Raw genomic sequence first — 12972 nt, 5'->3', positions numbered from 1 at the left:
TGGAGTCTGCGGCTGATGACACCCCCAAAATTCCCTGTTTTGGCCAAAAAGTCGCTTCCTGCTGGGGAACCTGGTTTTCAGGCTCCAGGAACCCCTCCTGCCCTCCTTGGGACCTTTTCACCCCTTCTCTAAGAGGGAATTTCCTTCGCTCTTCGTCTCCACCGGAGCGCAACACTTCCCCGTGCCCGCCTGGCACCGCCTGGCACCGCCCCGGGAACCAAAACCCGCCCAGTGCCCAGGGCGCGGCCCGGCCCTGCACAGCCCCGCTGCTGTTCTGGGGCCGGACTCGCTGCTTTTGGGCAATTTGCTCTCCTGGCAGCGTTTCTGAGGTGCAGCCGCACCTGCGGCTCGAACTCCTGCGGCGCTGGAGAACCGTACGTGATGCACCCACACATCCCGCTCCCCCGCCCTCCTTTTGCCCCAAAAGCGGATTTCTGACCCCATTCGCTGGGGCTGTGTCCCTGCTGATATTCCCGGCCCCCGAGGAGCGACATTAAATCCGGGCCGCGCGTGACCGCGGGGAGGGGGTTTGGGAACAGCTGCAGGGACAAAGGGCTCTCCGCTCCCACGCGCAGCCGAGGCTTTAATTAAAACAAAGGCGATTAAAGCCGCCGGGGGTCCGCTGTCCCCAGCGCAGGTGACAGCCCCGGCAGCGCCCCGCGGAGCCGGGCGAGCGCCCTCCCCGCCCCGCCGGCCCTCCCCGGAGGGAGAATTCCAGCGCTTTGTCCCGGCCGAACAAATGAAACCTTTCAGCAGAAGGAGAAATCGAACCCGGCCGGGCCCGGCGCTGGCGCGGGCCCAGCGCGGCTCGGGTGTCGCGGTGAATATTTCACGGCGTGGGCCGGACGGGGTCCGCTCCCCCCGCGTCCCTCGGTGCTGGCCGGAGCCCGGAGCCCCCCGGAGCCCCCCGGAGCCCCGAACATCCCGTGGGCGTCCCGGGCCGCTTCCCCCCGCTCCGATCGCCGGGAGCGCGGCCGGACCCGCGCACACCCAGCCCGGAGGTGGGATTAGGCCGGGCTTTGGCTGATCCCCTCCCAGCAGCCCGGCTTTATAAATCCCCCACGGCCGCCGGGCGCGGCACCCGAGGGTGCCCGGGGCGGCCGCGATGGCGCAGCAGCGCCGTGTCCAGCTGTCCACGCAGCGCCCCGGCAGCACCGTGTGCGTGCTGGGCACCGAGCTGGCTCTGGACGTGTGCGGGTGAGCGCGGGGCACAAATCCGCTTTTCCCCCTTGATCCCATTAACCAAAGCCCGAAATAGTGCGCGGTGGGGCGGGGGCGGTGCTGCTGCTCCGGGGGCTTTTCCCAGGGGATGCTGTCCCGGGAGGGGTGAGGGGTGGGATTCCCGGTGCCCCTTCCCAGTGTGCATTCCCGGTGTGCATCCCCATTGTCCCTTCCCGCTGTCCATCCCTGCTGTCCATCCCTACTGCTCCTTCCCAGTGTCTATTCCCTCTGTCCATCCCAGTGTCCATCCCTCTGTCCATCCCCACTGTCCATTTGTCCATCCCTCTGTCCATCCCTCTGTCCATCTGTCCATCCTGCTGTCCATCCCCACTGTCCATCCCCACTGTCCATCTGTCCATCCCTCTGTCCATCCCTGCTGTCCATCTGTCCATCCCTCTGTCCATCCCTCTGTCCCTCCCTGCTGTCCATCTGTCCATCCCTCTGTCCACCCCTCTGTCCATCCCCACTGTCCGTCTGTCCATCCCTCTGTCCATCCCTCTGTCCGTCCCTCTGTCCCTCACAGACACACCGAACATCTCCGCAGCAGCCCGGCCGCACCATTCCCAGGGGGATTTTCCCACTTTTGGGGTGCCACAAGCCCTCTTTGGGGTTTTAACGCTGCGCCCCACATCCCGACGGGATGAGATAAGAAATATTTCTTATTTCCCACGTTGGGGGCGGGCAGAGAGCAAACCCCCGGCCCGGCTCCGGCTCTCGCTCCGCAGCAGCTCCGGGGTTTTGCTCCCCGCTCCCTGCCCGTCCCCTCCGCTGCCCCGGCCGGGAATTTTCCCATTCCTCCGTTTCCTTCTCCCGGGTCCGCATCCGCTCCGGGCCCGCCGCCCGCGGCCTTCCGAGCGGGGCGGGGCGGGACGGGCTCCGGCCTGCCCAGCCGCGCTCGGAAATGCCGATTTTGGGGAGATCCGTGCCCAAACCAGCCCCGGGCAGCGCCGGCATCCATGTCATCGCGGCCGGGGCACGTCCCCGCTGCCCTCGGGAGGTTCGCGGGTTTTGCTGCAGGATTTGGGGCGTTTCGGAGCGATTCCTGCGGTTCTTTCCGTGCGATTCATTCCCGCCTATTCCCGTTTATTCCCAGGCGCGCTTTGCACCCGGAATATCCTTGGATTTGGGGTTTTTCAGGGATTCCTGCCGCGGGGTTGGCGCCGCCGCCTTGCCCCGGGTTCGCAGCCTCGGGCGGGATTTGCTTTAATCGCCTTTGGGGATTTGCGGGAATTGCCTCTTCCAGGAGCGGCTGCCCGCACGTTTCGGGGGATTTGTGCCTATCCAGGGAATCGATGCAATCCCAGGTTGCAGGATTTGTGCACATCCAGGGAATCGATGCAATCCCAGTTTGCAGGATTTGCTGCGGGATTTTTTCCGCTGTGAATGATCTATCCCCATTTCCTCTTGCAGCACTTGCAGCAGTTGCATTTTCCAGGAATAATTCCTTTTTCCAGGAACTGTTGCCGTTCTGAATTTCAGGGTTTGTTTGTATAAAGGATTTCTCAGAGATTCCCAGCTCAGCACTTGCTGCCTTCACGTTTACCAGGATTTTTTGCATTTTCAATGATTTTATGCTGTTCTAAATTGCAGGATTTTTTCCCCATTGAAGGATTTATCCCAATTTCATATCTCAGCCCTTGCTGAAATTGCATTTTCCGGGAATATTTGAATTTTCCATGACTCGTTGATATTCCAAACCCCAGGATTTGTTCCCTTTTGAAGATTTTATCTAAATTCCACATCCCAGCCCTTGCTGAGGTGGCATTTTCCAGGAATATTTGCACTTCCAGAACTCTTTGATATTCAGAATTCCAGGATTTTCCCCATATTGAAGGATTTACCAGAATTCCATATCTCAGCACTTGTTGAAATTGCATTTTTCCAGGAAATTGAATTTCCCAGGACTCATTGGCATTCCTAACCCCAGGGTTTGTTCCCGTTGAAGGTTTTACCCCAATTCCACATGACAGGATCTGTTGAAATCACATTTTTCAGGATTTGTTGCATTTTGCACCACCAGTTGCAATTCCAAATTGCAGGGATTTTTTCCCCATTGAAGGTTTTATCCTAATTCCACATCTCAGCCCTTGCTGAGGTCGCATTTTCTGGGAATATTTGAATTTCCATGACTCGCTGATATTCCAAACCCCAGGATTTGTTCCCTTTGGAAGATTTCATCTAAATTCCACATCCCAGCCCTTGCTGAGGTGCCATTTCCCGGGAATATTTGAATTTTCTGGAAAAATTTGATTTTCCCATGACTCGCTGATATTCCAAACCCCAGGATTTGTTCCCTTTGGAAGGCTTTACCCCAGTTCCACATCCCAGCCCTTGCTGAGGTGCCATTTCCCGGGAATATTTGAATTTTCTGGGAATATATGAATTTCCCATGACTCGCTGATATTCCAAACCCCAGGATTTGTTCATTTTTGAAAGTTTTACCCCAGTTCCACATCCCAGCCCTTGCTGAGGTGGCATTTTCCAGGAATATTTGAATTTTCCGGGAATATTTGAATTTCCCATGACTCGCTGATATTCCAGACCCTGGGATTTGTTCCCTTTGAGAGGTTTCAAACCCCCCAGTTCCACATCCCAGCCCTTGCTGAGGCGGCGTTTCCCGGGCACGTGTGAGCTCAGCCGCGCTCCCGGCGGGATTCCCGTGTCCCTGACCCCGCTCCCCGTTCCAGCTCGGCCCCGCGCGGCGCCGCTTCCTTCCAGGCGCAGGCCTCGCCCGGGGTGAAGCTCTGGGTGCTGCACGAGGCCCGGAGCGTGAAGCTGCCCTCGAGCGTCGGCCGCTGGCCCCTGGGCGCCCGGCCCGAGCTGCTGCTGGCCATGGAGCAGCCCAGCAAGGACGTGGGCGACGAGAAGGTGCGAGACGGATCCCCCTGGTGCCGGGAGGGGTGACGGCATTCCCGCTGGATCCCGGGATCCTGATGGGTGTTGGGATTCCTGCTGGATCCTGGGATTCCTGATGGGTGTTGGGATTCCTGCTGGATCCCGGGATCCTAATGGGTGTTGGGATTCCTGCTGGATCCCGGGATCCTGATGGGTGTTGGGATTCCTGCTGGATCCTGATGGGTGTTGGGATTCCCGCTGGATCCCGGGATCCTGCTGGGTGTTGGGATTCCTGCTGCATCCCATGATTCCTGATGAGTGTTGGGATTCCCGCTGGACCCTGATGGGTGTTGGGATTCCCGCTGGACCCTGATGGGTGTTGGGATTCCTGCTGGATCCTGTTGGGTGTTGGGATTCCTACTGGATCCTGGGATCCTGCTGGGTGTTGGGATTCCTACTGGGTTTGGGATCTCCTCTTGGTCCCAGGATCCCACCTGGTCCTGCAGCAGGTGCTGGGATCCTCACTAGGTGCTGGGATGGGTGACAGGATTCCCACTGGATCCCAGGATCCTCACTGGGTGCTGGGATGGGTGACAGGATTCCCACTGGATCCCAGGATCCTCACTGGGTGCTGGGATGGGTGATGGGATTCCCACTGGATCCCGGAATTTCCGCTGGGTGTTGGGAGTCCTGAGGATCCCAGGATTCCTGCTGGATCCCAGGATTCCCACTGGAGCCTTGGATGGGTGCCAGGATTCCTACTGGATCCTGGGATTCCCACTGCGTACCGGGATCCTCACTGAGTGCTGGGACGGGTGCTGGGATCCCCTCTGGGTGTTGGAATTCCCGCTGGATCCCGGGATTCCTGCTGGGTGCTGGGATGGGCACTGGCATTCCCAGGGGATCCCGGGATCCCGCCCGGCCGGATCGCTGCCAGCCCCGCTCCTCGCTGCAGGTCAGGATTTCCTATTTCCGCGAGGACGGCGGGGTTCCCGCGGGACGGGCCGTGCTCTACCTCACCTGCGTGGGTAAGGGGGCACGGCCCCAACCCCCGTTCCCAACCCCCGTTCCCCATTCCCCCATTCCCAATCCCCATTCCCCAATCTCCCATTCCCAACCCCCGTTCCCAACCCCCATTCCCAACCCCCGTTCCCAACCCCCATTCCCAATCCCCATTCCCAATTCCCCCATTCCCAATTCCCCCATTCCCAATCCCCATTCCCAATCCCCCATTCCCCAATCCCCCATTCCCAATCCCCCATTCCCCAATCCCCCATTCCCAAACCCCAATTCCCCAATCCCCAATTCCCCAATCCCCCATTCCCCAATCCCCCATTCCCCAATCCCATATTCCCCAACCCCCTTCCCAAACCCCCATTCCCAGGATTTCCCCTTTCCCATCTCATCCCTGTCCCACAGAGGTGTCACTGGACGCTGATGTCACCCGCAGCGGGGCCGTGAGCCGGACACTGCTGGACAAGGTATCCAGAGGGACTGGGAACACTGGGATTGGGAATTCCTGATTGAACCCTGGATCCCAATGGGATTGGGAATTCCTGGATGAGCCCCCAGGCCTTGACAGGATTGGGAATTCTTGGATGAGCCTCAAACCCCAATGGGATTGGGAATTCCTGGATGAGCCCCCAGGTGCTGATGGGATTGGGAATTCCCGGCCGACCCCCAAACCCCAATGGGATTGGGAATTCCTGGCTGACCCCCAGACCCCAGTGGGATTGGGAATTCCCGGCTGACCCCAGACCCCAGTGGCATTGGGAATTCCTGGCTGACCCCAGACCCCAGTGGCATTGGGAATTCCCAGCTGACCCCCAGACCCCAGTGGCATTGGGAATTCCCGGCTGACCCCCAGACCCCAGTGGCATTGGGAATTCCCGGCTGACCCCAGACCCCGGTGGCATTGGGAATTCCTGGCTGACCCCAGACCCTGGTGGCATTGGGCATTCCCGGCTGACCCCCAGACCCCGGTGGCATTGGGAATTCCCAGCTGACCCCCAGACCCCAGTGGGATTGGGAATTCCTGGCTGACCCCAGACCCCGGTGGCATTGGGAATTCCTGGCTGACCCCAGACCCCAGTGGCATTGGGAATTCCTGGCTGACCCCAGACCCCGGTGGCATTGGGCATTCCCGGCTGACCCCAGACCCCAGTGGGATTGGGAATTCCCGGCTGACCCCAGACCCCAGTGGCATTGGGAATTCCTGGCTGACCCCCAGACCCCGGTGGCATTGGGAATTCCCGGCTGACCCCCAGACCCCGGTGGCATTGGGCATTCCCGGCTGAGCCCGGCCCCGCTCCGTGTCCCCAGGCCAGCTGGACGTGGGGCCCCGAGGGCCACGGGGCCGTGCTCCTCGTCAACTGCGACCGCGATGACCCCGGCGCCGAGGGCCTGGACAACGAGGACAGCGCCGTGCGCTCCTACAACGGTCCCGACAGCCCCGAGCCCCCGTCTCCCGCTTCTCCCTCCCCTTCCCCACTTTTCCCTCCCTTTTCCCTTTATTTTCCCACTTTCTCCTCAATTTTCCATTCCTAACGCAGCCCAGAGCCCAAATTTTCCTGCTTTTCCCTCAATTTCCCCTTTCTTCCAAAGCCCAGAACCTGCCGTTTTCCCACTTTCCCCTCAATTTTTGCCTCCTACCACAGCCCAGGACCCCCATTCTCTCACTTTTCCCTCAATTTTCTCCCACTTCTCCCTCAGTTTTCCCTCCCTACCCCAGGCCAGAACCCCCAATTTTCCCATTTCTCCCCAATTTTCTCCCTTTCCCCCCGATTTTCCCCTTTTCCCTCAGTTTTCCACTTTTCCCTGGGTTTCCCCCTTTTCCTCAAGTTTCCCTCTTTTCCCCAGGTTTTCCCCTTTTCCCCCAATTTTCCCCTTTCCTCTCAGTTTCCCCCTTTTCCCCAAGTTTCCCTCTTTTCCCCAGGTTTTCCTCTTTTCCCCCAATTTTCCCCTTTTCCCTCAGTTTTCCACTTTTCCCTGGGTTTCCCCCTTTTCCCCTGGTTTTCCCCTTTCCCCCCAGTTTTCCCCTTTCCCCTCAGTTTCCCCCTTTTTCCCCTTTTCCCTCAGTTTCTCCCTTTTCCTTCAGTTTTCGCCTTTTCCCTCGGTTTCCCTCTTCTCCCTCAGTTTCCCCCAGGTTTTCCCCTTTTCCCCGTTTTCCCTGAGCCGTGCCCGTTCCCCAGACCTGCAGGACATGGCGCAGCTGGTGCTGAGGACGCGCGGGCCCCGCGCCACCTTCGCCGGGCACCGCCTGCTGCTGCACCTGGACTTCGCCGACGCCGACAAGATCAGGGTTTTCTACGGGGGCAGTGAGTGCCTGGATTTGGGGGATTTGGGGGGATTTTGGGGAATTTTGGGGGCACAGACCCCCTGGCTCACCGAGATCAACCCCAAATCCTTGTGCTGCTTCTCCAACGCCCCAGGAGAGCCCCAGACCCCAACGGGATTGCGAATTCCCAGTTGAGCCCCAGATCTCGATGGGATTGAGAATTCCTGTCTGATCCCCAGACCCCAATGGGACTGGTGATTCCTGGATGAGCCCGCAGGCCCTAATGGGATTAGGAATTCCCAGCTGACCCCCAGACCCTGATGGGAGCTGATCCAGGCGGGGTTCGCTCCCCGCGGGGTTCGGGGCGGCTTTAGGGACAAGGGGGAACGCTGCGGGAACGGGGCTGGGGTTTGGCTTTGAGGTGTCCCTGTCCCGCAGACGGCACGGAGCTGGAGATGTTCAAGCCCGTCCTGGGGGGTTCCAAGCTGAGCTACAGCGTGCGGCCGAGCCGGCACCACCACGAGAGCGTCTTCTACGTGGAGGGCCTGGCCTTCCCCGACGTGGGGTTCTCGGGCCTCGTGTCCCTGCATGTCACCCTGCTCGAGAGCCCTGAAAAGGTCCAGCCAGGGGGCACCAGGGGTGGGACAGTGGGGACAGATCCCAAACTCCATCCCCACCATACCAGGAGGGGTAGGACAATGGGGACAGAACCCAGACTCCATCCCCAACATCCCAGAACCCCCATTTTCCCCTCAGTTATCCCTTTCTATCACCACCCAGAACTCCCATTCTCCCACTTTTCCCTCAATTTTTCCTCCCCAGGGGGAGATGGCACTGCAGGGACAAAATCCAAAACTCCATCCCTGCCATCCCAGGGTGGGTTGGGACAGCGAGGACAGATCCCAAACTCCATCCCCACCGCTCCAGGGTGGGTTGGGACAGCGGGGACAGATCCCAAACTCCATCCCTGCCATCCCAGGGTGGGTTGGGACAGTGGGGACAGATCCCAAACTCCATCCCTGCCATCCCAGGGTGGGCTGGGACAATGGGGACAGATCCCAAACTCCATCCCCACCATCCCAGGGCCTCCTGGAGTCGCCGATCTTCACGGACTCGGTGGTGTTCCGTGTGGCTCCCTGGATCATGACGCCCAACACGGCGGCGCCGCTCGAGGTCTTTGTCTGCAGGTGGGTGCTGCTGGGCGCTCCCACCCCGCGGGCGCCGGATCCGCTCCCAAATCCTGATTTTCCCGTTTTCCCCCCCAGCGTGGCCAAGAACGAGGAGTTTGTGGCGGCCGTGGGCGCGTTGGCCGAGCGGGCGGGGTGCCCGCTGACCGTGTGCCCGGCGCCGCAGAACCGCCAGGACCGGTGGATCCAGGTGGGAGCAGGGCGCGCCCGGCCCCTCCTCGCCGCCGCAGCGCTGGGGGGTCCCAAAATTCTCCATCCCTCCTCCAGGATGAGATGGAGTTCGGCTACATCCAAGCCCCCCACAAGACCCTCCCCGTGGTCTTCGACTCGCCCCGGGACCTTGGCCTGAAGGATTTTCCCGTCAGGAGCATCCTGGTATCCAGCCCCTTCCTCCTGCCGGGCCCAGCTTGGCAACCCCCTAAAAACTGGGAAAAATCCCCTAAAAACTGGGATAAATCCCTTCAAAACTGGGATAAATCCCTTCAAAAACTGGGATAAATCCCTTTAAAACTGAGATAAATCCCTTTAAAAGCTGGGATAAATCCCCTAAAAACTGGGATAAACCCCTTTAAATACTGGGATAAATCCCCTAAAAGCTGGGATAAACCCCTTTAAATACTGGGATAAATCCCTTTATCTCCTGCATTTTTGGGGTGGGATGCTCCAGCACAGAGGATTTGGTGCTGACAGCTGCATTTTTTTAACCATTTTCTCCCATTTTCCCACCGCCCAGGGCCCCGATTTTGGCTACGTGGCCCGGCCGGCTCCAGAGGGCGTTTCCAGCCTGGATTCCTTCGGGAATTTGGAGGTGAGCCCGCCCGTGACGGTGCGGGGCAAGGAGTACCCCTTGGGGCGCATCCTGATCGGCAGCAGCTTCCCCAGGTGAGCCGGGAGCAGGGAAAGCCCAAACCCAGGATTTCCCGGGCCCGTTTGGGGTCGGCTCCGAGCGGAGCCTCCCGCCGACCCCCGGCGCTCCCGCAGGGTGGGCGGCCGCAGGATGGCCAAGGCCGTGCGGGATTTCCTGGTGGCCCAGAAGGTGCAGGCGCCCGTGGAGCTCTTCTCGGACTGGCTCAGCGTCGGGCACGTGGACGAGTTCCTGAGCTTCGTCCCTGCGCCCGACCGGAAGGTAACGGGTCCCGGGAGTGGAAAAAAGCGGGATGAGACCCTCAGAGCCTTCCCCACCTCCTCCTCCTCCTCCCCCGCAGGGATTCCGGCTGCTCCTGGCCAGCCCCAGCGCCTGCTACCAGCTCCTGAAGGAGAAGCAGGAGGAGGGGTTCGGCGAGGCCGCGATGTTCCAGGGTAGGGCAGGACGGACAATGGGGATCCATGGGTTTGTTTCCCCTCTTTCCTGCAAAATGTGGTGGGGGAGGTGGATGGACCCTGAAAGCCGGCTGGGAAGTGGGGGCAGAACAGAGGAGAATTGATTAATTAATTAATTAATTAATTAATAAAAGCTGCAGGGGTTGGGTTGCTGGGTTGGGATGGAGCTCCGGGGTCAGAGCTGGAGCTGAGCCCAGCTGAGCTGGGGCAGAATTCCAGCCTGGCTTCCCCTTGGCAGGGCTGGACAGGGTGCCCAAGCCAACCATAAACGAGATCCTGGCTAACGAGGAGCTCCGCAAGTTCAATGACTACGCCCAGGTGAGGATGGGGAGCAGGAGGCTCCGACCCATCCATGTCCTTTTGTCCCCCCATCCCTCCTTCCTCCCTTCCATCCCTCCACCCATCCTCCATCACCACCCTCCTCTCCATCCATCTCCCCACTGCTTCCATCCATCCCTCCCTCCATGGATCCATCCCTTCCTCCCTCCCTCCCTCATCCATCCATCCATCCATCCATCCATCCATCCATCCATCCATCCATCCATCCATCCATCCATCCCTCCCTCCAGCTGCCTGCCCATCCTGACGTCCATCCCTCTGTCCCTTTCCCTCCCTTTGTCCCTCCATCTCCCCATCCCCTTGTCCATCTCCTTGTTCCTCCATCCCTTTTCCCCCACTTTGTCCCATCATTTGTCCATCCTTTTGTCCCTCCATCCCCCCATCCCGCTGTCCCTCTCCTGTCCCTCCCTCCCTGGTGGCTCCCAGAGCTGCATCAGCTGGAACCGGGACATCCTGAAGCGCTCGCTGGGCCTGGCCGAGCCGGACATCCTGGACATCCCGCAGCTCTTCCGGAGCAACGCCACCTCGGAGGCCGAGGCTTTCTTCCCGGACATGGTAGCAGCACCTCCCCGGGGTGGGATCAGGGCTGGGATGTTCCCTGATGGGATTGGGGCTGGAATGTCCCCAAGCCAGGATTGGGGCTGGAGTGTTCCCTGATGGGATTGAGGTTTCCCCAGGGTTGGATCAGGGCTGGGATGTTCCCTGATGGGATTGAGCCGGGATGCTCCCTGGGGTGGGATCAGGCTGGGATCTCCCCAGGGCAGAATCGGGGCCAGGATGTTCCCTGATGGGACCAGGGCTGGGATGTCCCCTGATGGGATTTGAGCTGGGATGTCCCTGGGGTGGGATCGGGGCCGGGATATTCCTTGGGCTGGGATGTGCCCTGATGGGATTGGGGCTGGGAGTGCCCTGTTGGGATGGGGATGTGCCCTGATGGGATGGGGATGTCCCTGGGCTGGGATGTGCCCTGATGGGATCCGGGCCGGGAGTGCCCTGATGGGATGGGGCTGTCCCTGGGCCGGGATGTGCCCTGAAGGGATGGGGATGTGCCCTGAAGGGTTGGGGCTGTCCCTGGGCCGGGATGTGCCCTGATGGGATGGGGATGTGCCCTGAAGGGATGGGGCTGTCCCTGGCCGCTCCCTGCTGCACTCCCCGTGCCGCTGCAGGTGAACATGCTGGTGCTGGGCCGGCACCTGGGCATTCCCAAGCCCTTCGGGCCCGTGGTGGGCGGGCGCTGCTGCCTGGAGCAGCGCGTGCGGGAGCTGCTGGAGCCGCTGGGCCTCTCCTGCACCTTCATCGACGACTTCTTCTCCTACCACCTCCTGCTGGGCGAGGTGCACTGCGGCACCAACGTGCGCCGCAAGCCCTTCGCCTTCAAGTGGTGGCACGTGGTGCCCTGAGGTGGCCCCAGCCCCTCCGCGTCCCCTCCCGCCCCAGTCCCTGCCCTGTCCCTGCCAAGTGCCTTCGGGGCTGGAAATAAATCCGGGCTGCGGCCGCGGGGGCTCTCCCGGCACTGGGAGAACGCTGGACTGGTGAAACTGGTGGGGAATGGGGTGGGGGCGGGGCTCTGGAACCGCTGTCACGGTGCCAAAATTTCACGTGGGATCAGGGAATTATGGAATTGTGGAATCAGGGAAACATGGAATTATGGAATCTTGGGATGGAGGGACCTTCAAGCTCATCCATTCCCAGGGGCAGGGACACTTCACACTGTCCCAGGCTGCTCCAAGCCCCAGTGTCCAGCCTGGCCTTGGGCACCTCCAAGGATCCAGGGGCAGCCAGGGCTGCTCTGGGAATTCCATCCCAGCCCCTTCCCACCCTCTCAGGGAAGGATTTATCCCAAACATCCCAATACAAACTGTCCCTCTTTAGTCTGAAGCCATTCCCTGTGTCCTGTCCCTCCATCCCTTGTCCCCAGTCCCTCTCCAGCTCTCCGGGAGTCCCTTCAGGCCCTGGAAGGGCTCTGAGCTCTCCCTGGAGCTTCTCCCCTCCAGGTGAGCATTCCCAGCTCTCCCAGCCATTCCTCCCAGCAGAGCTGCTCCATCCCTCTGATCCCCCTGGAGCCTCCTCTGGCCTGGCTCCGGCAGCTCCCGCGGCCCCTCCTGGAGCCTTCCCGAGGTGGGAATTCCTTGGGAATGGCCCCATGGGAATGTGGGAATGGGACCCCTGGATCCTTCCTGAAACTCGGGAATTCCCCGGGAATGCAGGAATGGCCCCTCTGGAATATGGGAACAACCCCCCCCCCCCCCAGCTTTTGGGGCTCCAAGTGGGGTTTTGGCGATTCCCCACCCCAAATCCTACACACTGCTAAAAAAGCGGGATTTGGGATTTTCCTGCTGGCTGCTCCCCCCGGCTGGGATCTCCCCTCTCCAAACCTCCTGGAAAACAACCCCCGATCCCAAAAATTGACCAAAACCCATTTGTTTTTTACTGCAAACTCCCCGAGCGCTGCCCCGGGGGAGATGGGAAGGAGCAAAAATCCATGGAAAAATCCAGGAGAATCCCTAAAAACGGCCCGAAGGGAGCGGGAATGGCGGGGGGCAGAGCCGGGCTCTGCTCCTGAAGGCACCTCGAGATTCCAGCACAGTGACCTGGCACGGAGGGAACTGGGAATGCGGGAATTCCGGCTGATCCCGGGCCAAACCACCCGCCAGAAGGAAAAAACCCCGAATTCCCGGGAAAAAAATTCCTTTGGGACTCCCCTCGTGATCCCTGAGATGTCCCCGGGTGGGTGAGGGCGGGGAGCCCGGGAATGCTGCTGGGATGGGATCCGGGATCCCTGCGGATGCTGGA

General features: G+C 60.5%; 1 protein-coding gene across 1 annotated transcript; it reads left to right on the top strand.

Annotated features, from left to right (window-relative positions):
• The first annotated feature begins 835 nt into the window (after window positions 1-835).
• LOC132337904 (protein-arginine deiminase type-3-like) lies at window positions 836-11701 on the top strand. The gene is made up of 16 exons (XM_059866911.1): window positions 836-1197; window positions 3909-4089; window positions 5012-5084; window positions 5476-5537; window positions 6379-6496; window positions 7248-7373; window positions 7772-7950; window positions 8417-8520; window positions 8599-8710; window positions 8788-8895; window positions 9254-9402; window positions 9502-9646; window positions 9726-9819; window positions 10079-10158; window positions 10606-10734; window positions 11346-11701. The coding sequence occupies exons 1-16, from the start codon at window positions 1106-1108 to the stop codon at window positions 11577-11579; spliced, it is 1986 nt and encodes a 661-aa protein (XP_059722894.1). The 5' UTR covers window positions 836-1105; the 3' UTR covers window positions 11580-11701.
• Window positions 11702-12972: the final 1271 nt, after the last annotated feature.

This window comes from Haemorhous mexicanus, chromosome 23, assembly GCF_027477595.1.
Source record: "Haemorhous mexicanus isolate bHaeMex1 chromosome 23, bHaeMex1.pri, whole genome shotgun sequence".
Taxonomy (NCBI): Eukaryota; Metazoa; Chordata; class Aves; order Passeriformes; family Fringillidae; genus Haemorhous; species Haemorhous mexicanus.
The sequence above is the reverse complement of the archived record's forward strand: the minus strand, read 5'-3'. Positions and strand labels throughout refer to the sequence as shown.